Genomic DNA, 27,612 nt, shown 5'->3' with positions numbered 1-27,612 from the left:
TGTCCAATTAACATACAATGCTATATTAGTTCCCCTCTCATAACCACTAGTTTGTTGTCTTTATTTAAGCATCTGTTTATTTTGTTATTGTTGTTTGCTCATCCTGATTTTTAGATTCAACACGTAAGTGAAGTCATGGTATTTGTCTTTCTCTGACTGACTTCTTTCACTAAACATTATACCCTCGAGGTCTGTCCTGTTGTCACAACGGGCAAGATCTTATTCTTTTTTATCACTGAGTAATATTCCATTTTATGTATATACCACATCTTCTCTATCCATTCACCTGTTGATGGGACACTGGGTTGCTTCCATAGTTTGGCTATTGTAAATAATGCTGCAGTAAGCATAGAGGTGCATATGTCTTTTCAAATTAGTGTTTTTATTTTCTTTGGGTAAATAGCCAGTGGTAGAATTAGTGGATCATATGGTATTTCTTTTTTTTTTTTTTTTTTGATCATATGGTATTTCTATTTTTAATTTTTTGAGGAAATCCCATACTATTTTCTGCAGTGGCTGCACCAATTTATATTCTCACCAACAATGCACAAGAGTTCCTTTTTCTCCACATCCTTGCCAAACACTCTTATTTCTGGTCTTTTTGATACTGGTCATTCTGACAGATGTAAGGTGAAATACCTGTGTAGTTCTGGTTTGCACTTCCCTGATGATTAGTGATGTTGAGCATCTTTTCATATAACTGAGATCATCTGTATGTCTTCTGTAGAGAAAATGCTATTCAGGTCTTCCGCCCATTTTTTAATTGGATTATTTGTGGGGTTTTGGTGTTGAGTTATGTAAGTTCTTTGTGTACTCTGGATATCAACCTCTTAACAGAAATATTTGCAAATATCTTCTCCCATTCATCAGACTGCCTCTGTGTTTTGTTGATAGTTTCCTCCTTCCCTGTGCAAAAACTTTTTTATTTTTGTGTTCTCCCGAAGTTTAATTTTGCTTTTGTTTCCTTCACCAGAGGAGATATTTAAGAAAATGTTTCTACAGCCAATGTCAAAGAAATTACTGCCTATGCTTTCTTCTAGGAATTTTATGGTTTCAGGTCTCACGTTTAGGTCTTCAATCCATTTTGAGTTTATTTTTTTGTGGTGTAAGAAAATGGTCCAGTTTTCTCAACACCATTTGTTGAAGAGACTTTTTCCCACTATATATTGTTGCCTCCTTTATCATAGACTGACTGATCATGTATGCATGGCTTTATTTCTGGGCTCGCTATTCTGTTCCATTGAGCTATGGTATTTGTGCCAGTACCATACTATTTTGATTACCTCCATGTTTGTTCTTCTTTTCCAAGATTGCTTTGGCTACTTGGGGCCTTTTGTGGTTCTATACAAATTGTGGGGTTACTTGTTCTAGTTTTTTGAAAAATATTGACATTCTGATAGAGATTGCATTAAATCTTTAGATGGTTTTGGGTACTAAAGACATTCTAACAATATTGGTTCTTCCAATCCATCAACATGGAATATCTTTCCATTTGTTTGTGACATCTTTAATTTCTTTAATCAGTATTTTATAGCTTTTGGAGTACAGATCTTTCAACTCCTTGGTTAAATTTATTCCTAGGTGTTTTATTCTTTTTAATGCAATTATAAATGAAATTGTTCTCCTAATTTCTCTTTCTCCTACATCATTACTAGTGTAGAGAAAGAGATTTCTGTATATTCATCTTGTATCTTATGACATAACTGAATTCATTTGTTGGTTCTAGTAGGTATTTTTTGGTGGAGCTCAAGCCATTTTTGATAAACATTTTTAAAAATACAACCAAGAAATATAAAAATATTTTTCCACAATTTTACAATTACTCTGTCAATTAATGAAGACTAAAGACATATAGTAATACATTACACACTCTCTTCAATTGCTTCATAAATAATGCCTGTTCTTAAAGTCTGAGATCTCAACTTCTATAACACCATGTCTGATTTGGATTTTACCTCATTTTTTATAAAAACAGCATGTACTACAGTTTCTTTATCTTCTTTAGAAGGCAAATGAACTGCTTCATCAGGTATGATCTGGGACCACTGGCCTACCAATGAAGGACTTTTAGAAGATAAGATAGTCTTGAATTCCAAATATTCCCAAAGAAATATGCATCCAGAAGGAGTTATAAGCAAAACTCTTTTCCCATTTCCAGATACATACAAGTACAGTCTCACAGAGCTTGCTTTAAAAAAAAAAGAAAGAAAGTTAAACCTCTGAAGTCTGAATCGTTCCCAGAAAGTACATAATTTATCTATTCTGACAATAAGAAACCTAATAATACTTTCATTCAGGATAAAATTAAGGCACTACTAATAAATTAAAAGTACAAATAATAGTAACATATATTATGTACTTGTAATATGATGGAACCTACTGGTAGGGACATCAGGGTGGCTCAGTTGGTTAAGCGTCTGCTTTGGCTCAAGTCATGATCCCAGGTGGGATCGAACTCCACATAGGGTTCCCTGCTCAGCAGGGAGCCTGCTTCTCCCTCTGTCCCTCCCCGCCCCACTCCACTTGTGTTCTTGCTAGTTCTGCTCTCTCTCAAATTAAAAAAAAAAAAGAAGAACCCATTCTTATCAGGTATTTTAGGCAAGACTTTTCTTTAAGATGAATCCAAGTATCACAAATAAATACCACCAAAAAGGGATGCCTGGGTGGCTCATTGGCTGAATGTCTGCCTTCAGCTCAGGGTGTGATCCCAGAATCCCGAGATCAAATCTGACATGGGGCTCCTTGCGGGGAGCTTGCTTCTCCCTCTGCCTATGTCTCTGCTTCTCTCTGTATCTCTCATGAATAAATAAATAAAATCTTTAAAAAAATCCATACATATATAAGAAAATATATATACGTATATATTCTATATTAATACAAATATATGTATGCACACATACAGAGATACACTTTTAAAATAGTAACAAGAAAACGTTTCATCTTCTTTTCCTATTTATTAAGTAAACCAATTTAAGCAAATAAAAAACTCCCACCTACTGCAGCTTGAATCATTTTCTTAGGTTTCTCAGTTGCCGGTATAGTTTTCAAGCAATCTTGATCTTTGTTCCAAAGAAAAAGTTCCCCTGTGGTGAGTACCCCAGCCAGCCACACATCTGTTTCCAAAAAGGAAATACAGTACTTACAACCTAATATTTCCCTTAATATTACCCCAAGTTATGAACAAACACAATTAATCTAGCCCTTTGAAAATATCAGTACTACTTAACCATTACTGGATGTTGTTAGGACAATAACGTCCTTCAGCAAAGGCTGCAGACTAGGAATTTTCTTCTTTGTTCTTCCTGATAGCAAATTAATTTCATTTATGAATTTATCATCCAAGAGAAAAACAGCTTCATCTTCCTAAGAGGAGAAACATGTGAGACTTAAGAGGTACCAGAAGTTAATTCAACCTCTAACCTAAATAAATTATCCCAGAAAGGAAAATAAAGTGACGTGCCAGAAAGATTATACACTTATAACAAAAATAATAAAATAAACAGTAAGGCTGATTAGGTAACTGGAGATTTCTTCATTCTATCTTAAAATACTTCTTATTAGAATTACTAGGTAGGATAACCTAATGGTTGCATCCAGACCTTTTTGATCTTTAAAATTATAGGAATGTCTTCCAATTCTGCTAGTCAAACTGAGTTATGCATGGTTTAATTTCATCAATTTGAACAGTAGTATGGACAAGTTTTTAAATTATTTACCTAGATTAAAACAGATATGGCTTCTGAAATTTATAAACCACAGACTCTGGTCATTTTTTATTATCTAGAAAAAGTATGGTCTTTTGGGGTACCTGGATGGCTCAGTCAGTTAAGCATCTGCCTTTGGCTCAGTCACGATTTCAGGATCCTAGGATAGATGCCCCTGCTCAGTGAGGAGCCTCCTTCTCCTCCTTCTCCCTCTGCCTTTCCCCCTACTTGTGCTCTCTCTCTCTCTCTCTCTCTATCAAATAAATAAAATCTTTAAAAAAAAAAAAGTATACTGTTTTGAATGAACCTTGTTTACATATATTCTAGGGCACTGGTTTTGAAAATACCATCCAGCCAACAGTATCAGCAATACCTTTGACACTGTCAGAACTGCACACTATCCACCTCAGTTAGTTCCCTACTCAGGCAGGAACTCCAGGAGTGGGGCCCAACAGTTGTTTTAAAAAGATCATCAGGTAAAGGGGCACCTGAGTGGCTCAGTCAGTTAAATATCTGACTCTTGATCTCAGCTCAGGGTTGTGAGTTCAAGCTCAGAGTTGGGCATCACCAGATGATTCTTAACCACTGCAAAGCTCAAGTGAGATGCTGTTCTAGAGGAAGTTAACAATATAATTTGTCATAGGAAATGGCACTAAATACCACATTTTTAAATTTTCGTATTTACTACATATCCTAAGAGGATTTTATAGGTTTGCCAACTTTCCCTAAGGTGAGGAATCTATTCCATATACTGTGACTAGTGTTCCTGGATAGCTGGTATATTCTGGGCCATCTTTATTCTAGTTCTAAAGGGCACTTTTATTGAAAACTCATGAAAATCACAATGGCAGGAAACACTCCAATAACGGTTCCAGTAAGGAAAGGTTCAGAAGAAGGGAATTAAATATTCCCTTTCAGCTACACAAAAGTAAAAAGCTTTTGCACCATGCAGGAAGAAACAACCAACAAAACAAAAAAGCAGTATGCTGAATGGGAGAAGACATTTGCAAATCATGTATCTGACAAGAGGTTAAAATTCAAAGTACACAAAAAAATTATATAACTCAACACCAAAAAACCCCAAATAATCCAATTTAAAAGTGTACAGTGGACCTGAATAGGCATTTTTCTATAAAAGACATACACAGATGGCAAACAGACACATGAAAAAAATGTTCAACATCACTAATCATCAGGGAAGTACAAATCAAAACCACACTGAGATATATCACTTAAAACCTCTCAGCATGACTAGAATCAAAAAAACAAGGGAGGGGGCAGCCCTGGGTGACTCAATCAGTTAAGCATCTGACACTATTTCAGCTCAGGTCCTGAGATGGAGCCCCACATTGGGCCCTGTGTTCAGCAGGAAGTCTGCTTGAGATTCTCTACCTCTCCCTCTGCCCCTCCCCCACTCATGCTTTTTCTCTAATAACTAAATTAAAAAAAAAAAAAAGACAAAAGAGGACTCTGGCTGGCTCAGTCAGTGGAGCAAGTGACTCTTGCTCTTGGGTTGTGAATTCCAGCCCTCTGTTGGGTGAAGAGATTACTTACAAATAAAATATTTAAAAAAAAAAAAAAAAAAGGCCAGAAATAACAAGTGTTCAGCAAGGCTGTGAAGAAAAAAGGAACTCTTGTGTATTGTTGGTAGAAATAGAAACTGGTTCAGCCACTGTGGAAAACATATAGGATTTCCTCAAAAAATTAAAGATAGAAATACCATATGATCCACTAATTCCACCACTGGCTATTTACCCAAAGAAAACAAAAACACTAATTTAAAAAGACATATGCACCTCCATGCTTATTGCAGCACTTTTTACAGTAGCCAAACTACAGAGACAACCCAGTGTCCATCAACAGGTGAATGGATAGAGAAGATATGGTATATACATAAAATGGAATATTAGTGATAAAAAGGAATAAGATCTTGCCCTTTGCAACAACATGAATGGACCTAGAGGGTATAATGCTAAGTGAAAGAAGTCAGTCAGAGAAAGACAAATACCATGACTTCACTTACACGTTGAGACTAAATTTCAAAATGAACAAACAACAATAAAATAAACAGACTCATAAATACAGAGAATAAAGTGGAGGTTTATCACAGAATATGTTGTATACTGGAAATTAATAACATTGTATGTTAATTATATTTAAATTAAAATTTTTAATTAAAAAACTCCCTTTGAGGGGCACTGCCCAGGTGGTGGTTAAGCACCAGACTTCAACTCAGGTCATGATCTTGGGATCCTGGCATGGGGCCCCATCTTGGGATCCATACACAGCAGGGAGTTTGCTTTTCCCTCTCCCTTTGTTCCTCACCCTGCTCATGTTCTTTCTTTCTCTCTCTCAAATAAATAAATAAAATCTTAAAAAAAAAAAAAAAAAAAACTCACTTTGATATAAGCCATCTCAATCTTGAACCTAATGTGATAAAAAAAAATTTTGAAAGTAAAATATTTCTTCTAGACAGACCATTTAACTTTCTGGAGAAGCTAACTTGCTCACCTTAAAAAAATAAAAAACACAAAAATTCTTGCTCTATGAGCACATGATCCTTCTAAAGATGATGGGTTTATTTTTTAAGACCATAGAACATCCTATCTTAGAGCCAAAGTATACATTTAACACATTATTACAGCTGGTATTGTATGAAGATAGAAGAACCTACCTGTCCTAACCAGGAGACTCGTGGCCAGGGCTTTTTCTGTTTGATACTTGTTGATGTCAAAACTTCTAATCGTATCTCCATGCTTGTTAAGTTAACAACAGTCCACAAGATGCTGTAAAAAAATAAATAAATAAATAATAATAATAATAATAATAATAATAATAAATAGCCCATAAGATTTACTGAGGATTTGAATTTAGAATTTTCACAAAGTAAATCACTTTTTTCATCAAATTAACTCTCTTTTTAAAGTAAGATATTGAGAATGTATTTCATATTTCATCTTATATTTCGAATAGTCAGACAAAATGTATTTGCTTTTTTCACAAGTTTTTTCTCAGACTATGAAGATAAAAATAAACTAGGAAAAGATCTTGACAATAAAATTTCTATGTGATATGTTTTTCTCAGTGTTCTAGGTATTTCCCAAAGACGCCCATAACAGTATCTCCCATCCCACATGCTCTTCTTATACTGTGACTTTGACACTTCTCTCATTGAGAGCTCTGGTTCATGCCTCATCTCTTAAAATTGGATGAGATTTTTTTTACTATTTTGACAGAGTAAAATGGACGGGATGTTATACATTTCCCAAGGCTCCATCATAAAGAGCAATTACAGCTTCTACTTTACTCTCTGAAGTAATCACTCTTGAAGCTTTTAATCACCACAGAAGCAGTCAAACCACCCCGAGCCATCAAGCTATAAGAGAGTTCAAACTAGCCCAAATAAAGATGAAGCCCAGAAATGAAGTGAAGATGCCTGGCAAGTACCATGATAGATGTGGGGATAGTTGCAGTGGAAGCCAAGAAGAGTTTGCTGGAGCCAAGGAGGTGAGGAAAGCATAATCTTGGGATAGGGAGAATCCTGGGAGGATGTTCACATGGTGTGACTGCCTGGCACAGGGTGCTGTGCTCAAACAGAAAACACAGAAGTCATTCTAAAAAGGATCCCACTGACCAAGGTGAAAATTGTTTGAGGATCAAAACAAATTATAGCAATGGATTTTAAATCATGAGGGGTGCCTGGCTGGCTCAGTCAGTAGAGCCTGCAACTCTTCACCTCAGGGTTGTAAATTTGAGCCCCATGTTGGGTGTAAAGATTACTCAAGAGTTTTTTAAAAATAATCTTTTTAAAAATATTTTTTATTTATTTATTTTTAAGATTTTATTTATTCATCAGAGACAGAGACAGAGAGGCAGAGACATACACAGAGGGAGAAGCAGGCTCCCTGCAGGGAGCCCGATGCGGGACTCAATCCCAGGATCCTGGGATCATGTCCTGAGCCTAAGGCAGACACTCAAACCACTGAGCCACTCAGGCGCCTGTTATTTATTTATTTGAGAGAGCGAGCATGCACAAGCATGAGTGGTGAGTGGGAGAAGGGCAAAGGAAGAGGAAGAGGAAGAGGAAGAGGAAGAGGAAAAAGCAGACTCCGCACTGGGCAGGAAGCTCAATGTGGGACTTGATTCCAGGACCCCAAGATCACAACCTGAGCCAAAAGCAGACACAACCTACTGAGCCACCCAGGCACCTCTGGAATATTCTTAAAAAGATGAAAAATGTAAAACTGAACCTTAATCTGTGTCTGACTCTAAATACCAACTGACAAGAAATAAAGAAAATGAAGGAACATATTAAATACACCAGAATAAAATTAACTAAATTCAGAATGTAACAAATGCTATAGGATAAATGATGCAGTTTCTTCAACAAATAAATGGTATTTTAAAGGGGAGAGGGAGAAGGACACCTGGGTGGCTCAGTCAGTTAAGCGTCTCACTCCTGATTTTTAGTTCAGGTTATGATCTCAGAGTTCTGAGACCAAGCAAGCCCTGAGTTGGGCTCCACACTCAGTGGGAGTCTGCTTGAGATTCTTTCTCTCTGCCCCTCTCCCAAATCGCATGTGCTCTCGCTAAAATAAATGAATGAATTAATTAATTTTTAGAAATATTTTTAAAGGGGGTGAGGTAGAGAAGTTGCCAAATTGCTATATATCTATTATATAAATATATATATACACATATATAAAATTGGGGGGGAATGTTAAGAGAACATAATAACCAAATGCAATATGTGAAGATCTTTTTTGGATTATAATTTAAACAAATCAGTTAGAAATAGATATTCAACAGTTGCCAAAAAGAACAGGAAGATCTCTATAAACTTGGATTTCTAAAATATGTTAATTGAAAAAAGCAAAGTACAGAAGAGTATACATAGGGGCATCTGCCTGGCTCACTTTTTTTTTTTTTTTTTAATTTTTATTTATTTATGATAGTCACAGAGAGAGAGAGAGAGAGAGGCGCAGAGACACAGGCAGAGGGAGAAGCAGGCTCCATTCACCGGGAGCCCGATGTGGGATTCGAGCCCGGGTCTCCAGGATCGCGCCCTGGGCCAAAGGCAGGCGCCAAACCGCTGCGCCACCTAGGGATCCCTGCCTGGCTCAGTTGACAGAGCAAGTGACTCTTGATCTTATTGTTCAAGCCCTGCACTGGGTGCTGGGTGTGGAGCCTACTTTAAAAAAAGAATGTACCTAGTATGCTACTTCATGTGTAAGGAGACGGAAATAACATATGCATCATTTAATTTTGCAAAAAGAAACAGAAAAATAAAACAAACTAACAAAATAGGTTAACTACCACAGTGCTGGGGAAAGAAGGGCTAGAAAACAAAGTGGATAGGCTAGGGAGAGAGGGATACCTAATATACCTTTCACCATATATTTCTGAGTTTTGGAATTACATTAATAAAAACAAGAATGGGGGATGCCTGGGTGGCTCAGCAGTTGAGCATCTGCCTTTGGCTCCGGGCGTGATCCCTGTCCCAGGATCGAGTCCCCACATTGGGCTCCCTGCAGGGAGCCTGCTTCTCCCTCTGTCTATGTCTCTGCCTCTCTCTGTGTCTCTCATGAATAAATAAATAAAATATTTTAAATAAATAAATAATAAAACAAGAATGGAAAGGGGACAGAAAACTTAAAAAGAGAAGCAAATCCGACTGTATTTCAAATGAGTAAAATAACCACAATGAAGAGAAAAATAATTCAGGTAACTTTTAAATACAGTATTTTGACTATATGCCCTCAAACTGAAGATAAAAAGGACTACAAACAAATCTCAAATTCTTCTTAGTAGGTTTGTTTTCCCTAGGGGTATGAATATAGAAATTATGATGCTATTTTTTGTGAACTGTAGGACTGAGCAAATGAACATATACATATATATATATACACACATGTATGTACACATACATATAAACATATATAGCTGTTGATGGGAGCCAGCATTCTCATTGCAGAAGAAAGAGGAAATAGTTATAAAATGGGGAAAGGTAAAGAAGAGCCCTAAGGGGCTGGATAAGAACTGGAGATATCAGTATAAAAACTCATGATTTCTAGCTCCGTCTTCTAAAAGGGCCTGCAGGAGCAATGATACTCTACTAGCAATGAGCAAACTTAGCACCCAAGATTTTGGTTGTCTTTTGTTTTGTTTTGTTTTGTTTTTAAAGATTTTACCCACCCACTCATTTGAGAGAGAGAAAGAGAAAGCCTGAGCAGGGGAGTGGGAGAAGGAGAAGCAGACTCCCCACTGAGCCCTGAACCCTGCTGTAGGGTTCAATCCCAGGACCCCGGGATTATGACTTGAGCCGAAGGCAGACACTTAACTGCTGAGCCACCCAGGCACCCCCAGATTTTCGTTTCTAAGTACCATTCCTCAGTAAGAGAAACCAGGGCTCCTTGAAAAACAGCTGATTTCAGGGCAGGGATAGCAAAGCAAACAGATGGAACTGGAACATCTTGTTCCAAAGTAAGGAAGCAAACATATGATGGGGACATGTCAAAAAGAAACAGGACCAAGGGCTGCCTGGGTGGCTCAGTCTGTTAAGGTTTCAGATCAGGTCACAGTCTCAGGGTGGTGGGATCAAGCCCCACCTCTGGCTCAGAGCTGAGGACAGAGTCCGCTTGTGAATCTTTGCCCCCTCTTCCCCTGTTCCTCCTGTGTGTGAGAGTACACGCACACGCACTCTTTCTCTCTAATAAATAAATAAAATCTTCAAAAGAAAGAAAGAAAGAAAGGGGACCAAGATTGATGGGCCAAATCTCCAGGTCAAATTTGAGACACTCTGAGCATCAAAATAAAGATGAGCAACAGGTTACAATCTCTTAAATGAAGAATAAATGAGGCCACACTGATTTGAAGGTAGATATGGAAAATCACTATTTTCCAACTATCATAGTAAAAACTAATTCAGGAAAGAACCATCAACCGATGCTAAACCAGGCAGAGGGAGAGGGAGGATTCTAAGATTTACATAATCTGGAGTTATTTCCCCACAATTGCAGCTGATCCTTGAACAACCCAAGTTTGAACTCTAAGGGTCAACTTATACACAGATTTTTTTCAATAAATATGGTATAGTACTGTATTTTCTCTTATTTTATTAATGCCATTTTATTTTCTCTAACTTACTACATAATACAGCATATAAAACATACAATACATAAAATATGTGTTAAATATTTATATTAATAAGGCATGGTCAACTGTAGGCTACCAGTTTAGTTTTTCTGGAATCAGCAGCTTTTCAACTGCATGGGGTGGGCGTTGGCACCCCTAACCCTCACGTGCTTTAAAGGTCAATTGTACTTAATTTGCAAAAACAGAGAAAGTAACAGTGAACAGGAAAAAAATGATAGTGGAGAAAATGGATAACATCTTAACCTATAAAAGGGAGACATTATGCTTCTCTGATTGTGATAATTTGAAAAAGACATAACATTACTTATATAGTATTCCCACCAAAAAATTCAAACCTAACTCTATTCATGAGGAAATTAATTCATATTGAGGAACATGACATAAATGGGCTATTAGTCCTTAAAAATATTGACAATGGGGCACCTGAGTGGCTCAGTCAGTTAAGTGTCTGCCTTCAGCTCCGGTCATGACCCCAGGGCCCTGGGATCAAGCCCTAGTGCAGTTCTGTGTACAGTGGGGAGCCTGCTTCTCCTTCTGCCTGTGTCTCTGCCTCTCTCTCTGTCAGGAATAAATAAGTAAAATCTTAAAAAAAAAAAAAAAGGAAAGAAAAGAGAAGGAAAAGGTATGGGCAAAATATAAACACGTGGGCAAACAGGGTGATAGTGTAGGGAGTTCTTTAGTATTCTTCTTGCAAATTTTCTAAAAACCTGAATTTCAGATTCAAAAAAGATGAAAATTGACTATGACAGGGTATTAAAAGACATCGAGGAATTAATGTTATTTTTGGTGGTATGTGGTAACGCTATTATAGGTTTTGGGTTTTTTTTTTTTTTTTTAAGAGTCCTTACCTTTTCTAGATACGAGAGATACACTATATACTTAAGTTTTTATGCCAGGAATTTGCTTTAAAGTGTTCCAGAAGTATGGTCATATATAAATGCCTTTCAACTAAAAGGTAAAGGATAAAAACAGCTCAAGATGTAAAGACGGAGCCCCACAGGGTTTGACGATGATGGACGGGGTCTCATCTTCCAGAACTCCACGAGATGCTCTCACCTCCTGTTTCACAGCAGAGATTCTCTCTGCCTCATAGTGCACCCGCACTCAGAACAAGAACCGCCACAGAGAATAATAAAAACCTCACGGAACAAGGGGAATCAGCGAACGGAAGAAAGAAATGAAAAATAAACTCGGGGATCCCTGGGTGGCTCCGCCGTTTAGCACCGCCTGCGGCCCAGGGCGCGACCCTGGAGACCCGGGATCGAGGCCTCGTCGGGCTCCCCGCGTGGGGCCTGCTGCTCCCTCGGCCTGGGTCTCTCTCTCTCTCTCTCTGTCTCACGAATAAATAAATAAAATCTTAAAAAGAAAAAGAAATTCAATCACACCCACAAAATACACTAGGAGGAAAACTCTGTTAGGTCTACACACACACACACGCACACACACACTCCCCAAAAAAACGACCTTTATTCAAAACTCATTAGCGAACGCGGTCCCCAGAGAGGCCCTCCGAGGCTGCCACCCCAGGCAGCCTAAGAAATCGCATCCGTCCCTCAGGGCTCAATTTGCCCTGAAGAGGGTCACACCGAAGTTTGTCCACGGCCACCTCGCGCAAGTCCCGGGGTCGCGCCCAGGGACCCCCCACCCCCCCCGGGGAACCCCCACCCTGCGGCGGAGGCTGGGGGAGGGCGGCCTTCTCCCCCCCGGGGCCCGCGCCTCCTCAGCCCGAGGATGCGACGCGGGGGAGGCGGGGGGAGGCGAAGCGCGAGGGGAGGGGAGGGCAGGGGCGGGGGGGGACAGGACGGGGGCGGAGGGGGAGGCTGGGGAAGACGGAGCGCGAGGGCGGGGCGGCGGGGGCGGCGGGGGGGGCAGGGGAAGGCCGAGCGCGAGAGGAGGACGGGGGGGAAGAAGGGGGGAGGGGGACACCGAGCGCGGGGGGGGGGGGAGCGGGGGCGGGGGCGGGGCAAGGCCGAGCGCGAGGGGAGGACGGGGGGGGCAGCGCCCCGGAGCCCGCGGAGGCCGGCGGCCGCACGGTGCGCGGGGGGGCCGGGGCGGCGGGCGGCGAGCGGCCGGGCCTGGGGCAGTTACCTCCCGGGGCCCCGCCCGTCCGTCCGAGGCGGGGAAGGCGCGGCGAGACCCAGGGCCTCACGGGCAGCGCGGCGAGGAGGCCGGAGGGCGACGGCCGAGGCGCGGCGGGCGGCCCAGACGCGAGGCTGCGCCGGGGCGACGGCGGGGGCGGGGCGGGGCGGGGCGGGCGGCTCGCGCTGCTCCTCCCTCGGGCGCGGCCTCCTCCTCGGCGCCCCGGCGCTGCGCGTCCCGCCCCTCGTTCCCGGAGCCTCCGCCCGGGCTCCCGGCCTCCCGGCCTCCAGGCTCCCCCCCCCGCCTCCGCCGCCCCGGGCTCCGCGGCTCCCGCCGGGGTGCGTCCCTCCCGCGCGCTTGCAGACGCTCGCCCCGGGGGCTCGGGGAGGCCGCTCCGTACTCGCCGCCGGACTGGCTGGCGTGGAGCGCGCTGTTTCGGCCTCGTGGCCGCGGCCCGGTCGCCCGCGAGCCGCTCTAGAGCTCTGGCCACCCTGGAAAGGCATCTTTCCCCGAAGCTTGACTCCCAGTGCCGCAGGCGGTGCCTGCTCTGTTCCCTCCTCGCCCTCCTCGTCACGGCTTGAGGTCCTGGGCTTGGTCCCGGGGATTTTGATTTCGTATTCTGCGATGTTTCTTTATTGAGCATTTACTTTATTCTCCATTTACACCATAATGACTTTCCTGAAGTTCTTACACGTTAACATTTGTGTACATCTAGGTTTAGTCTTTAATATTAAAAACAAGGAGTCAGGAACACCTAGGTGGCTTCAGTGGTTGAGCATCTGCTTTCGGCCCGGGGCGTGATCCTGGAGCACTTTTAAAAGCAAGAGAAACTGGGTTCTATCTGGGATCAATCAAATCAGAATCTTCAGTAGTGGCTCCCAAGGGCCAGTATTTTTAAATAGCTCTCCGAATAATTCTAATATGCAGCCAGGACGGAGAAATACTAAATCAATAACTTTAAAGTATATATTGACTCCTTGTTTTTTATTTTTTCTTTAAAGATTTTATTTATTCATGAGAGAGGCAGAGAGAGAAGCAGGCTCCATGCAGGGAGCCCGACGTGGGATTCCATCCCCGGTCTCCAGGATCACGACCTGGGCTGAAGGCGGCACTAAACTGCTGGGCCACCCAGGCTGCCCTGTAATTTTCCTTTTATGAATTCTCTTTATATTCTCTGACCATTTGTTCAATGGCATTGTTCAAGTTTTTATTATTGTAAATAATTATGAGAATTAAGTTATTATTCTGCCAAATAGAGCAAATCTATCATTGACCTTTTAATTTTGTTGATGTAAGTTGTACGAAAATACGGAATAACAGTCTATTTTTATAAGATTTTCATTATTCTTATCTTCATTTAAATAAAATGTCAGCTGATGTCACTATTTATTTTTTTAAAGATTTACTTAGGGGGATCCCTGGGTGGCGCAGCGGTTTGGCGCCTGCCTTTGGCCCAGGGCGCGATCCTGGAGACCCGGGATCGAGTCCCACGTCGGGCTCCCGGTGCATGGAGCCTGCTTCTCCCTCTGCCTGTGTCTCTGCCTCTCTCTCTCTCTATCATAAATAAATAAAAATTTTAAAAAAATAAAGATTTACTTATTTTAGAGACAGAAAGAGCTCACTGGCCCATTTACCCACAACTTGGGGGAGGAGCAGAGAGACAGAATATTCAAGCAGACACCCCACTGAGCCCAGAGCCAGAAGCACCCTGACCTTACCACCCTGAAATCATGACCTGAGCCAAAATCAAGAGTTGGATGCTGGGCAGCCCCGGTGGTGCAGTGGTTTGGCCCTGCCTGCAGCCCAAGGCGTGATCCTGGAGACCCTGGATCAAGTCCCGCTTCGGGCTCCCTGCATGGAGCCTGTTTCTCCCTCTGCCTGTGTCTCTGCCTCTCTCTCTGCATCTCTATGAATGAATGAATAAAAATCTTTAAAAAAAAAAAAAGAAAAAGAAAAAAAAAGATTTGGATGCTTAACTGACTGAGCCACTCAGATACCCCTAAGGCTTTATTTATTATTTTTTTGAGCAGTTTAAGGTTCACAAGAAAACTGAGAGGCAGATATAGAGGTCCCACATATAGTCCCTTGCTCCCACAAAAGCATAGCCTCTCCCCCATTATCAATATCCTGTACCACATTGGTACATTTGTTATAATTAATGAACTTCTGTTGACATATCATCATCACTCAGAGTCCATAGTTTAATTAGGGTTTACTCTTGGTGTTATACATTATGTGGGTTTGGATCTTTAATTTATTACTAATTATCCATATATGACAATTTTGTGTAGGGACTTTGAGCATTTGGGGGTAACCGTGTGTCAATATTCAATATTAAGATATCCCTCTTAAAACTTTCTTGGCTCTATTTGATGGATACATCTATATAGAACTAGCTCTTCCCTCTCTAATCCAAGTATCTTTTTCTTTTTTTTTTTAATTTTTTTTTTCATTTCATTTTTTCATTTATTTATGATAGTCACACAGAGAGAGAGAGGCAGAGACATAGGCAGAGGGAGAAGCAGGCTCCATGCACCGGGAGCCCGACGTGGGACTCGATCCCAGGTCTCCAGGATCGTGCCCTGGGCCAAAGGCAGGCGCTAAACCGCTGCGCCACCCAGGGATCCCCACGTATCTTTTTCTAACACCAAATGAATATTAATACAAAATAGGAGAAATATTTTTCTTGTCTTAGATCCATCTAAGTCCTATAACTTCATTTCGGTCAGAGTAGAATATATTCTGTAACAAATACTCCCTAAATCTCAGTGGCTTAATGCAACTGAACCCCTTTTTTGGAATAAAGCTTGATCCATACTGCACACCAATATATATTCCAGGGGTATCGATATTTAAATTTAAAAAATGAAATCATAAAAGAAAAATATTGTTGAGGGGCACCTGGGTGGCTCAGTTGGTTAAGTGTCTGTTTGTTTTGGCTAATGTCTGATCTCATGGGTTGTGAGATCCACCCTGTGAAGGGCTCCATGCTCCAGGGGAGTCTACTTGAGATTCTCTCCCTCTGCCCCTCCTTCAATTCATTTGCCTCCCCTCTTAAAAAAATAAATTTTTAAGAAATATATATTTTTGAATATTTTTTTCAGAGTATGGAATGTCTTTCAAAGCAGCATATAAACAATTAGTGTTCTTACCATCTAAGATGAGAATTTATTTCTAGAGGACCACCTCGTTATTTAGGAAAATGCCTTGAGATGCCTGTGAAATTTGCTACTGCCCACCAATGTTCATGTCCAATGTTCATGTCACTTCATCTTCCTCAGCACACAAAAACCACATGTCTGGACCCCTTTGTATCTAGATGCAGCCATTGGCTATTTCTTGCCAATCAGATATGGCCGTGTTAGTGAGGCGTGTTCAGGGAATGTGTGCCTTTTCCAAATTCTTTCTTTTGACCTCTGCAATGAAGAAGGTGGAAACACAAGATGGAAGTGTGCTCAGCCCCAACGTAGGGCTTGATCTCACAACCCTGAGATCATGACCTGAACCAAAACCAAGAGTCAGACACTTAACCAACTGAGCCACCCAGGTGCCCCCTGAGAATACCAATTCTTATGACAATGTCAAAGGAGGGGATCCCTGGGTGGCACAGCGGTTTGGCGCCTGCCTTTGGCCCAGGGCGCGATCCTGGAGACCCGGGATCGAGTCCCACGTCAGGCTCCCGGTGCATGGAGCCTGCTTCTCCCTCTGCCTGTGTCTCTGCCTCTCTCTCTCTCTGTGTGACTATCATAAATAAATAAATAAAATAAAATAAAATAATTTTTTAAAAAATGTCAAAGGAGTGGAAGAAAACCAAAAGACTAGTGTCATGAAACCCTAGGATGGAGTAGCCAACCAAGTGAAAATCCAAATAAGATCAAATAAAAATAAGCCTAAGAATTCTCACTGCAGGGCACCTGTGTGGCTCAGTGGTTGAGCATCAGATTGTGATCCCAAGGTCCTAGGATCAAGTCCCACATCAGGCTCCTGGTGGGGAGCCTGCTTCACCCTCTGCCTATGTCTCTGCCTCTCTCTCTGTGTGTGTCTCTCATGAATAAGTAAAAAGATTTTTTTAAAAAAACGAATTCTCGGGCAGCCCGGGTGGCTCAGCGGTTTAGCGCCGCCTTCAGCCCAGTGCCTGATCGAGTCCCACATTGGGCTCCCTGTGTGGAGCTGCTTCTCCCTCTGCTTGTGTCTCTACCTCTCTCTCTCTCTCTCTCTCTCTCTCTCTCTCTCTCTGTCTCTCATGAATGAATAAATAAAATCTTAATAAAAAAAAAAAGAATTCTCACAGCAGCAGTTTTGATGTCTTGTAGTTAATAGTGCCAGATGTATAACTGAAATCCTTTAGGTAGCAGATAATAAAATCAAATCTAATTAGTTTAAGCAAGAGAGAATTTATTGTAGAGATTCTGGTGTATCCCACAGAATGTAAGGAATGGTCCTTGGAGGAACTGGAACCAGACAGATCATGGGCATTCTCTATAGAGCAGTGCTCTCCCGTAGAAATTTCTGTAATGGTGAAAAGGTTCTTTTTTTTTTTTTTTTTTTTTTAAGATTTTATTTATTTATTCATGAGAGACAGAGGCAGAGGGAGAAGCAGGCTCCACACAGGGAGACCAATGTGGGACTCGATCCTGGGACTCCAGGATCACTCCCTGGACCCAAGGCAGGTTCTAAACCAATGAGCCACCCAGGGATCCCCAGTGGTAAAAAGGTTCTATGTCTGCTTTGTCCAAAATGGTAGCTGTTAGCCACAATGGCATTAAACACCTGAAATGTAACTAGAGCAACTGAGACACTGAATTTCTTATTTTTTTTTTAATTTCTTATTTTAATTAAATTGAAATAACCACATGTGGCTAGTGGCTCCTGTACTGTACAGCACTGCTTTAAAGCCTTGCCACAGGGCAGCCTGGGTGGCTCAGCGTTTTTTGTTTTTTGTTTTTTGTTTTTTTGGGGGGGTTTTTTGTGGTTCAGCGGTTTAGCGCCACCTTGGGCCCAGGGCCTGATCCTGGAGACCCTGGATCGAGTCCCACGTAGGGCTCCTTGCGAGCCTGCTTCTCCCTCTGCCGTATCTCTGTCTCTCTGTCTCTCTGTCTCTCTCTCTCTCTGTCATGAATAAATAAATAAAATCTTTAAAAAAAAAAAAAAACACCTTGCCACTAACACGACTCAATTCCAGTTATTCTCAGTTCAAAATTGCAAATCTCTTGGGGGGGAAAATACAAACAGTGCAGCTGGGATCCAATTCTGGATCAATCAGGTATAGGTAGAATCACATAGGACAGAAATGGTTGCTGAGTGCTTATTTGCGTGTATTTTTTTTTTTTATGATAGTCACAGAGAGAGAGGCAGAGACACAGGCAGAGGGAGAAGCAGGCTCCATGCACCGGGATCCCGACGTGGGACTCGATCCCGAGTCCCCAGGATCGCGCCCTGGGCCAAAGGCAGGCGCTAAACCGCTGCGCCACCCAGGGATCCCCTATTTGTGTGTATTTGAGGTCATTCTCTGACCACAAGGGGAATCATTTTAAACTGAGGTCTATTATAAGATGGAGTGATGAATTACTTAGTAAGACTAGTGTGCCATATCAAAAAACCCCTACAATAAATCAGTGGCCTAAAGAACAGAGACATTTACTTCTCTCTTATATAACTATTACAAGGTGAGTAATTTCAGTTTGGAGGAGTAGCTCTCATCCATATGATAATTAAGAGATTCGAGTTCCTTCTAGATACTTGCTCTGACATTTTTCAGTCTTATTGCATAATCAAATTGGATCAGAGTGGATTTCCGCCAAGGGAAGGGGAAAATGAGAGAATGTCCACAGTCTTAATATCTGATCCCAGAGATAGTACACAATATTTCTTATGTTGCCCTAGAGAGAACTTAATCACACGGACATTGCAAGGGAGGCTGGGAAATGTAGATTGGCAATGTACCCAGTAATACTGAAAGAATGTTTTGGTGGACCATTATTATTATGGACAACTAATTTGGTGGACAATTATTACAAGTAGTTAGATTTTAAAAATAGTAATACGTATTTCCTGCTTACAAGGTTATCTTGTTTGGTGAGGACATAGATGAATATTTAACTAGCAATGAATAAGGAACATGTTGTAAGAATCCAAAGAATGACTTGAAATGGTATTTCTCAAACCATAAGACACATATGAATCACTTGAGGCTCTTTAAAATGCAGATTTTGATTCAGTAGGTTTGGGGTGACTGAGGCCTTGAGATACACTTTCCTAAGAAGGTTCCATGTGTTGCCATACTCCAAGTCCTCGAACCATATTTTGAGTAGCAGCAAGTAGTTGCAGATTCAGCAAAGGGAATGGCAATTAAGCTACACCTACGTGTTATGGTGATTAAGAGTCCAAGTTTTGTGGGGCACCTGGGTGGCCCACTCAGTTAAGCACCTGACTCTTGGTTTGGCTCAGGCCATGATCTCCAGTGGTGATCTTATGGTTGTGATCTCCAGATGATGAGATCAAGCTACATGTCACACTCCATACCCACCCCATCCACAGCGCAGAGTCTGCTTAAGACTGTCTCTCTTCTCTACCCCTCCCCCTTGTGTTCTTACTCAAATAAATAAGTAAATCTTCTGGAAAAAAAAAAAGAGTCCAGATTTGGATGTTAGACATCCTATGTTTAATTCCAAATTCTGTGAACTACTGGCTAATTTAAATTGCTAACCTTTAAGCAAGATCTTTAAGATCTTAAGTAACATAGAACCTAATCTGGATGTAACAATAAAAGAAACCAAACAATAAATGATTGGCTCATTGATGCAGAGATTCAGCAGATTTCTTGCAAGTTTTGATCAGACGGGGTTCTGGTTCTATTATTCTCTAATTCTCTTCACTCTGCCCTTTGTCTTCAGGCTGGCTTCTTTAGTAGTAAAGTAAGAAGATGGCAAATCTACCATTTCACAAAGAAAGTGTAGTTTATAATTTTTTTCTGTAACTGAATATACCTCATGAGTCTCTACCTCAGTGCGTAGTAGGGAAAGTCTTCATATTGACAATTAATAGTACTTCCATTTCTTCTTTGGTAAGAATTTCAAATAAATGGCGTATCTTCTGAGTTTTCTTTTTCTCATTCTACTTAATTTACCAAGTCGATTCATAATGATAATGGTAGGAGGGGTTACGTGCCCTAAAGACAATGGAGGAAAGACTACTTGTGTTCAAACTTTGTGTTCTATATTCTTACCATCTGCTTCAGGATGTTTGATATTTGCTCCTGATCTCTTGGATTGGTATTTACTGTGGTACAGCAAGCATCTCCCTTGATGATGCTACACTGCCCACTAAGGCTCAATCTTGGTCTTTCCATTCGTGCCTCTACAGTGGGTTGGTCCCTTGCTCTCAACTTCCCCAGAGCATGTGAGTTATATGCCTCAAACTTGGCATAAGAGCTGAGAGCAGGTCAGGAATGATTCAGTTCCTTTCCCTATCATATCACCATGTTTTGTTCTGATGGGATCACACACACCCCCCATTGGGGGAACATCCTAAAGGACAATTTTTTCCAATGACAGAGAAAAACTACTCTGCTTTCAACTTTCTCCTCAACTCCATCCTCATGAGATTTTATCTTGAAATACATGCACATCTGATTCCTTGTTTCCACTAAGCCAGAAGGGCTGCTGCTTCTTGCCTGCATAGTACTCTCCTCTTCCTCATATTCTGAGTCTCCTCTGGATTGCCTTTGTTTGTTTGTTTTTTTAAAAGATTTTATTTATTTATTCATGAGAGACATAGAGACAGAGAGAAAGGCAGAGACACAGGCAGAGGGAGAAGCAGGCTCCATGCAGGGAGCCCAACGTGGGACTCGATCCCGGGACTCCAGGATCACGCCCTGGGCCAAAGGCAGGCGCTAAACCACTGGGCCACCCAGGGATCCCCTGGATTGCCTTTGTATTGTGGCTTTTGGCACAATGTCATATTCAGACATCAATGTTTAGAATTTGATATTTAACAAGAAATTGAGAGAACCCCCTTCTCTGTGAACAAAGCTGAACTGTTTAGGCAGCTGTCTTGTTAAAGAATCAAATAATTCTACTTGGAGCCTTGAAGCTGAAAATGAAAACTTTGTTTTCGGTGGTATCTATCTTCTATCTGAAGAAGTGAATATCACTGATCCGATGAATGGATAGTGTGGTAGCTTTGAACTCTGTTGACTTGGCTAAGCTGAATCCGCTCCCAATATGCCTCTAGCCAGAGTAGACCACAAGGAAGATTCTTATGGGAGATTTCCAGGGCAGAAGCAAAGCAGGTGTCTTATAGCGTGACCTATATATGGTCACTTATCTCTGACTTTGCAGCTGCTTTAACTTCCCTTGGATCTTCTTGCAAAGTCTCCCAACTCCTGGGCCAGGTGGAAGTATTTAGTTCCACAAAGGCCCCAGCTTCTGCAGGACATGAGGTACCACCAAGGTCAGAAGCAACAAGACTGACATGGGTTTTGGTCCTGAGCTCCAGCTCCACCTGTCCTTGCTGTCTTCTACTTTGCAGTCGCCTTCCCTTGCTGCCTGACTGCTCTATGAACTTCAAGCTCCAGCATCTGATGCACAGAAACAGCATTACAGAGACTGCTTAAACTAGTTCCTTGGTTGGATAATGTCAAATTCCTGTAAAAATACATAGCACAAACACAGTTCTTCTTTCTCAGAACCGTGACTTATATGTAAGGCAACAAAATTTTTCTTAAGATTCTTTAAATTTATTTTTTCATGAGAGACACAGAGAGAGAGAGAGGCAGAGACATAGGCAAAGGGAGAACAGGATCCTTGTGGGGATCCTGATGCGGGACTTGATCCTAGGACCCCACAATCACACCCTGAGCTGAAGGCAGACACTCAACCACTGAGCCACCTAGGTGTCCCTAAGGCAGCAAATTTCAATGACTATAAAGTTACTTCCCAAAATATTCTTTAAAAGTATCATTTCCGTGGGGCGCCAGGGTGGCTCAGCTGGTTGAGCATCTGCCTTTGGCTCAGGTCATGATCCCTTATTGGGCTCCCTGCTCCGTGGGGAGTCTGCTTCTCTCTCTCCCGCTGTTCCTCCCGCTGGCTTGTTCTTGCTTTCTCAAATAAATAAATAAATAAAATATATATTTTTTTAAGTGTCGGGATGCCTGGGTGGCTCAGTGGTTGAGCGCCTGCCTTCGGCACAGGGTGTGATCCTGGAGACCCAGGATCGAGTCCCGCATCGGGCTCCCTGATGAGCCTGCTTCTCCCTCTGCCTGTGTCTCTGTGTCTCTCATGAATAAATAAATAAAATCTTTAAAAAAAAAGTGTCATTTCTGTTACGGTAGCAAAAAGCTACAGATATCTTAGAGCTTACACTATGATACCGCATCCTGAAAAAAGATCTATTTCTCCAACCTATACTTCACTCTGATTGGAACAATTTAAGTCACATATTCCACTTTGAGTCAATCTCTTGTCATAAAAAAAAGAAGAAAAAAAAAGCATTTATTGGTTTAGGCTTTAGTAAAGTGTCATTTATAGACTAATCACTGTGACAAGGTGAGTTGCAAGATTACAGTAGCAATAGGTAATCATGGATTTTCCCTGTCACCTGAAATGCAGTCATTTTATATTTTAAGTATGCTTCCCATTGCTTGTCATTTGGAGGGTCAATTTTTCACGTAGTTGGGCAGACAATGAGTAAGTATCCAGAAGCCATTTTGACCATCTTCCAGTTCAACAGAAACTGTTAAACTGAACTATGCAAGCCGTTAGAGTTGCCAGAGTTGTCAGAGACAAAAGACTATTTCTCATGGCAAGCACTATAGATCCATATGTCATCTCAGTAACAGTGAATCAACCTCTTCTTTCTCTTCTGAGGCTAGACTTCAGAAAGAGACCCACAACAACTGTGTCACCTGACAGATGGACTGTGCGGGGATGCTTTGATAGTTTACCAAGCTGCTGTTGATCCTTTATCTCTAGATGAGCATAACAGTACTGTTGTAACATGCAGCCTTTTAATTTCAAATCCTAAATTCTCCTCTTGTGTAAAGAGCAATTGGAGTTGTTATTTCTTTCTTTATTTTTTAAAGATTTTTATTTATTTATTTATTTGAAATAGGGAAAGTACAAACAGGGGGAAGAGCAGAGGGAGAGAGAGAGAAGCAGAGGCCCAAATGAGAGGGGAGTCAGACACAAGGGCTCGAGCCCAGGACCCTGGGATCAGGACCTGAGCTGATGGCAGGTGCTTAACTGACTGAGCCACCCAGGCTCAGTTATTTCTATTTCCAGAAAAAAACATCAAAAGGAAAAAAACAAACAAACCTATGTAGAGGAAAAAAGCAGGACTGGCTCAAATTCCTTGGCTATCAAGACAGGACATAGGAAAGAATATATATGCTTTTGGGTAAGGTTTTATATCTCTACTGGTGGTAAACAAATGTATACACTTTGAGAAAACTTATCCTATGATTTATTTGTGTGCTTTTCTGTATGTTATTTCAATTAAAATCAGAGATTTTTGTTTGTTTTTAGAGTGGGGCATGCAGAGAGAAATATATAGAGAGAATCCCATACAGGCTTCACACTCAGCCCAGAGCCCGACACAGGGCCTGATCTCACACACCTGAAATCATGACCTGAACCAAAATCAAGAGTTAGATGCTCAACTGACTGAGCCACTCAGGTGCCTGGAAACCAGTTTTTAAAAAATCATATATTGGGGTGCCACAATGACTCCGTAAAGCATGATACTCTTGATCTTGGAGTGACGAGTTATGAGTTTGAGCCCCCATTGGGTGCAGAGATTATCTCTATAAACAAATTATTTTTAAAAATAAAATGAATAGGGCAGCCTGGGTACCTTAGCGGTTTGGTGCCGCCTTTGGCCTGGGGTGTGATCCTGGAGACCCAGGATCGAGTCCCACATCGGGCTCCCTGCATGGAGCCTGCTTCTCCCTCTGCCTGTGTCTCTGCCTCTCTCTCTCTCTCTCTCTGTGTCTCTCATGAATAAATAAATAAATATTTTTTAAAATAAATAAAATGAATACATTTAAAGCTACCATTAATTTCTCAAAAGATTTTACTGATTTCTTTGAAAGAGAGGGCATGCACATGCATGAGTCAGGGGGTGGGCAGAGGGAGAGGGAGAAGCAGACTCCCTGCTTTGCAGGGAGGCCGATTCAGAGCTTGATTCCAGGACCCTGAGATCATGGCACCAGCCGAAAGCTGACGCTTAACCAAGTTAGCCACTCAGGTGTCCCTGAAAGGTACTGTTTAAACAAAAATAAAATTCTGCTTGACTAGAATAAAAAAGAGATCAGAACCCCAACAGATTCACCTTTAAAGGATGAGTAGGATTTTGATAGCGCAGTGAAGGAAGATCATGAGTTCAGGTTTGGGGTTTTTTCGTTCTTTCTTTGTCTTTATTAAGTTTTAAAGGGAACTAAGAGGACAAACTATTTGATTAATCTGATGGCAAGAAGTATCATTTTCTCAAGATGTTCTGATGAGGCTTCTCATATGCCTCAAAGGTTATTAGCTTATTCAAAAATGTGGTCAAAATGCATAGCTGCCCCAGGAGTGGAAAGCTGCTGCTCCAAAGGAGAATCTCCTAGAAATCTCTAGGTTCCCAGGTTCGGGCTCAGCTTGCATCATATGGAATAAATGTAGGACTCATTCAGGAAATGAGAAATGAGCTTCTTGAGGCAGATTGTAAGCACAAGGCCTCCTGTGGGTGCTGACTTGGGAGACTCATTGAGAACTGCTGTTCTACACAGACTAAGGTGGATCTTAGTAGCCATATTAATAGTACATAACCTGTCCTCCCACATTGCCCTACCTCAGCTAACTAACTGAGCCAGGTAGGACTTAGGATTTCATGATACACAAACAGTGTGAGGATGGGTGAGTTATCCAGATTGGCTTTTATCTGTGAGGACCTACCCTGGTCTAAATTGGGGAAGGACAGGTAGTTTAATAAAATTGGGTTCTTGTTAGGAAAATGAAAGAAAAAAATGGAGAGATTTTAAAATTCATTATATCAAGTACCCTAATGATTAGATACCCCAAGTCAGGTTGCTATCAGGATGCTGAAGAACAAATCATAAACAAAAAATATCCACTACACCAAGTACCATATTTCATACATTCTAAGATGTACTTCCCATTTTACCATCTTAAACTAGGATTAGTTTTATTTATTTATTTTTTTAAGATTTACTTATTTATTCATGATAGACATAGAGAGAGAGAGAGAGAGTGGCACAGACACAGGCAGAGGGAGGCCCCGATGCAGGACTTGATCCCAGGCCGGGATCATGCCCTGAGCCAAAGGCAAATGCTCAACCCCTGAGCCACCCAGGCATCCCAAGAGTTTGGGATTTTACTTTGTGTGCAAGCTAACGAATTTTTACTTGTTACTATTACCATAAAGAATGGCAAAAGCCATGAGAATTTTTGAGGTTACAGACTATTTCTCAAGGCAAAAGCAGTAGGTGGAGTGTCAGTACAATGTCCACGAGGTTCTCCATACCTCCCAATTACCACAAGGCAATACACGTGGTTAGAAGGATGAAGGGGGTTGTGTTATAGGAGAATTGTTTAGCTGGGAGATTTCCCACTTTTATAGTGAGTGGGCTAGTAGACCAACTCATTACCTCAGCAAACACAGCCCTCAGAAATGGCCTGGGAAAGAGCAATCAGGGCTGTGCATTCTGGGCATGACCTGCAAGGGTGTGGATGTGCAGGGTCATGATGGATTACCTATCCCATAAAACTGTATTGAAAAACACAGATAACATTATCTGAGTCAAAAAATAATTCCAAAGAGTTGGTATGCCAATATAAAATCATTTTATCCAATCATTTTATCCAATTTATTGAGCTGTTTTCTTTTTTATGAATGGCAGATATGCAGTTGTTCCAATCATCAGAGAGCCATTACGTATAGTAATGTAATTTTTGAAAGCAAAGTTATAAAACTCTAAGAAAATTAACACATTATTAATTTTGTATTAAGTATCACTCACCTATGGGATGCTTGGGTGGCTCAGCTGTTGAGCATCTGTCTGCCTTTGACTTGGGGCATGATACAGGAGTCCTGGGATCAAGTCCCGCATCGGGTTCCCCACAGGGAGCCTGCTTCTCCCTCTGCCTGTGTCTCTGCCTCTCTCTGTGTCTCTCATGAATAAATAAATAAAATCTTAAAAAAAATATCATTAACCTAATGCCTATGTAGAGAAAGGCTATCCATTTCTGTAAACATCTTGTACATGATGTTCTACAGATTAATACTTAGGAGGTAAGACAATAATGATATAAAACATCTCACATGGTTCTTACTGTGCAGTTATTAGATTTTCACAGGAAAGGACACCTGGGTGGCTCAGCGGTTGGGGACCTGCCTTCAGCTCAGGTTGTGATCCCAGGATCCAGGAATGAGTCCTGCATTGGGCTCCTTGTGAGGAGCCTGCTTCTCCCTCTGCCTGTGTCTCTGCCTCTCCCTCTCTCTCTCTGTGTCTCATTAATAAATAAATAAATAATTTAAAAAAATAAGTGCTATTCACTAAGTAGAAGAGGATCATCATAAAGGTCTTCATCATTATTGTCTTCATGTTGAGTTGAGTAGGCTGAGGAGAAGGAAGAGGAGGCGCCAGGCTTGCACAGAGACACAGGGATGGCAAAGGCAGAAAGGTGGAAGAGTTGGGAGGGGAGGCCCGGGGAGGGGGGGGGTGCAGACACATGCTGTGTAACTTTATGGAAATACACTGTGATTTCTGTCTGACTTCCCTGCTCTTTCATTTTTCTAAAAATATTTATATGTGGTACTACTTCTTCCACGGTTCGCTTTAGTTTCAGTGCCCATATCACAGAAGGGTCCATGTCATAAAGGAAGTCAAAAGCACTCTTGAATAATCAGAACCCTTCTGCCTGCTTGTCTAATGTCAGGCTGTTTTCTGGCACTGCTTCTTCTGTCTTCTCCATCATCTGGCATTTGTTTGGAAGCATTCAACTTTATTGTTTTCTGTTAATTCCTTTGGTGGTGATATCTACTAGCTCTTGAATTTCTCCAGGATCCATATCTTTTTTTAAAAAAATATTTTATTTAAATTCAATTTGCCAACATAGAACACTCAGTGCTCATCCCATCAAGTGCTCTTCTTAGTGCCCGTCACCCAGTTACCCCATCCCCCACCTTCCTTCCCCTTCTGCAACCCTTTGTTTGTTTCCCAGAGTTAGGAGTCTCTCATGGCTTGTCTTCCTCTCTAATTTCCCCCCACTCAATTTCCCTCCTTTCCCTTATAGTCCCTTTCACTATTTCTTATATTCCACATGAGTGAAAAAATATGGAACACTTCACGAATTTGCACGTTATCCTTGTGCAGGGGCCATGCTAATCTTCTCTGTATTGTTCCAATTTTAGTATATTTGCTGCCGAAGTGAGCACTCCAGGATCCATATCTTGAAACCTTTTACCCCTACCTTTTTTTTTTTTTTTTTTTTTTGCCATAATTGATGTCTTTCATGATTTTCTTGGTTTTGTTGTAAATCCTGTGAAGTCAGGCACAATATTTGGACGCAGTTTTCTCCAGCAGGAATTTATTGTTTCAGGCTTGATGGCTTTCACTGCTTTTTCTGTAAACAGCAATAACATATTCAATAGTGTGATCCTCCCAGACTCCAAA

General features: G+C 41.4%; 1 protein-coding gene and 1 non-coding gene across 17 annotated transcripts in view; both read right to left on the bottom strand.

Moving 5' to 3' along the window:
* The window catches only part of CPLANE1 (ciliogenesis and planar polarity effector 1), a 137,323-nt gene extending 124,251 nt beyond the window's left edge, over window positions 1-13,072 (bottom strand). For 13 of the 16 annotated variants that reach the window (XR_005358569.1, XR_005358568.1, XM_038535284.1 and 10 more), the window contains exons 1-5: window positions 12,948-13,072; window positions 6,379-6,490; window positions 3,228-3,363; window positions 2,994-3,113; window positions 1,956-2,188 (exon numbers count right to left, since the gene is read on the bottom strand). Coding sequence is in view for 14 of the 16 variants with exons in the window: in XM_038535284.1 (XP_038391212.1) it covers window positions 1,956-2,188; window positions 2,994-3,113; window positions 3,228-3,363; window positions 6,379-6,459 (570 nt within the window). In the remaining 2 variants the exon portion in view is untranslated. Of the gene's footprint in view, window positions 1-1,955; window positions 2,189-2,993; window positions 3,114-3,227; window positions 3,364-6,378; window positions 6,491-11,707; window positions 11,808-12,947 lie in introns of those variants that run through there. The other 3 variants (XM_038535286.1, XM_038535294.1, XM_038535295.1) reach the window with 3 other exon arrangements.
* A 14,195-nt stretch (window positions 13,073-27,267) lies between these two features.
* On the bottom strand, window positions 27,268-27,374 carry LOC119871737. Its single transcript, XR_005358716.1, has one exon. It is a non-coding gene; the product is annotated as a U6 spliceosomal RNA (small nuclear RNA).
* Window positions 27,375-27,612: the final 238 nt, after the last annotated feature.

Source organism: Canis lupus, chromosome 4, assembly GCF_011100685.1.
Source record: "Canis lupus familiaris isolate Mischka breed German Shepherd chromosome 4, alternate assembly UU_Cfam_GSD_1.0, whole genome shotgun sequence".
NCBI lineage: Eukaryota > Metazoa > Chordata > Mammalia > Carnivora > Canidae > Canis > Canis lupus.
Note: the sequence above shows the minus strand (reverse complement) of the source record. Positions and strands in the feature narration are given on the sequence as shown.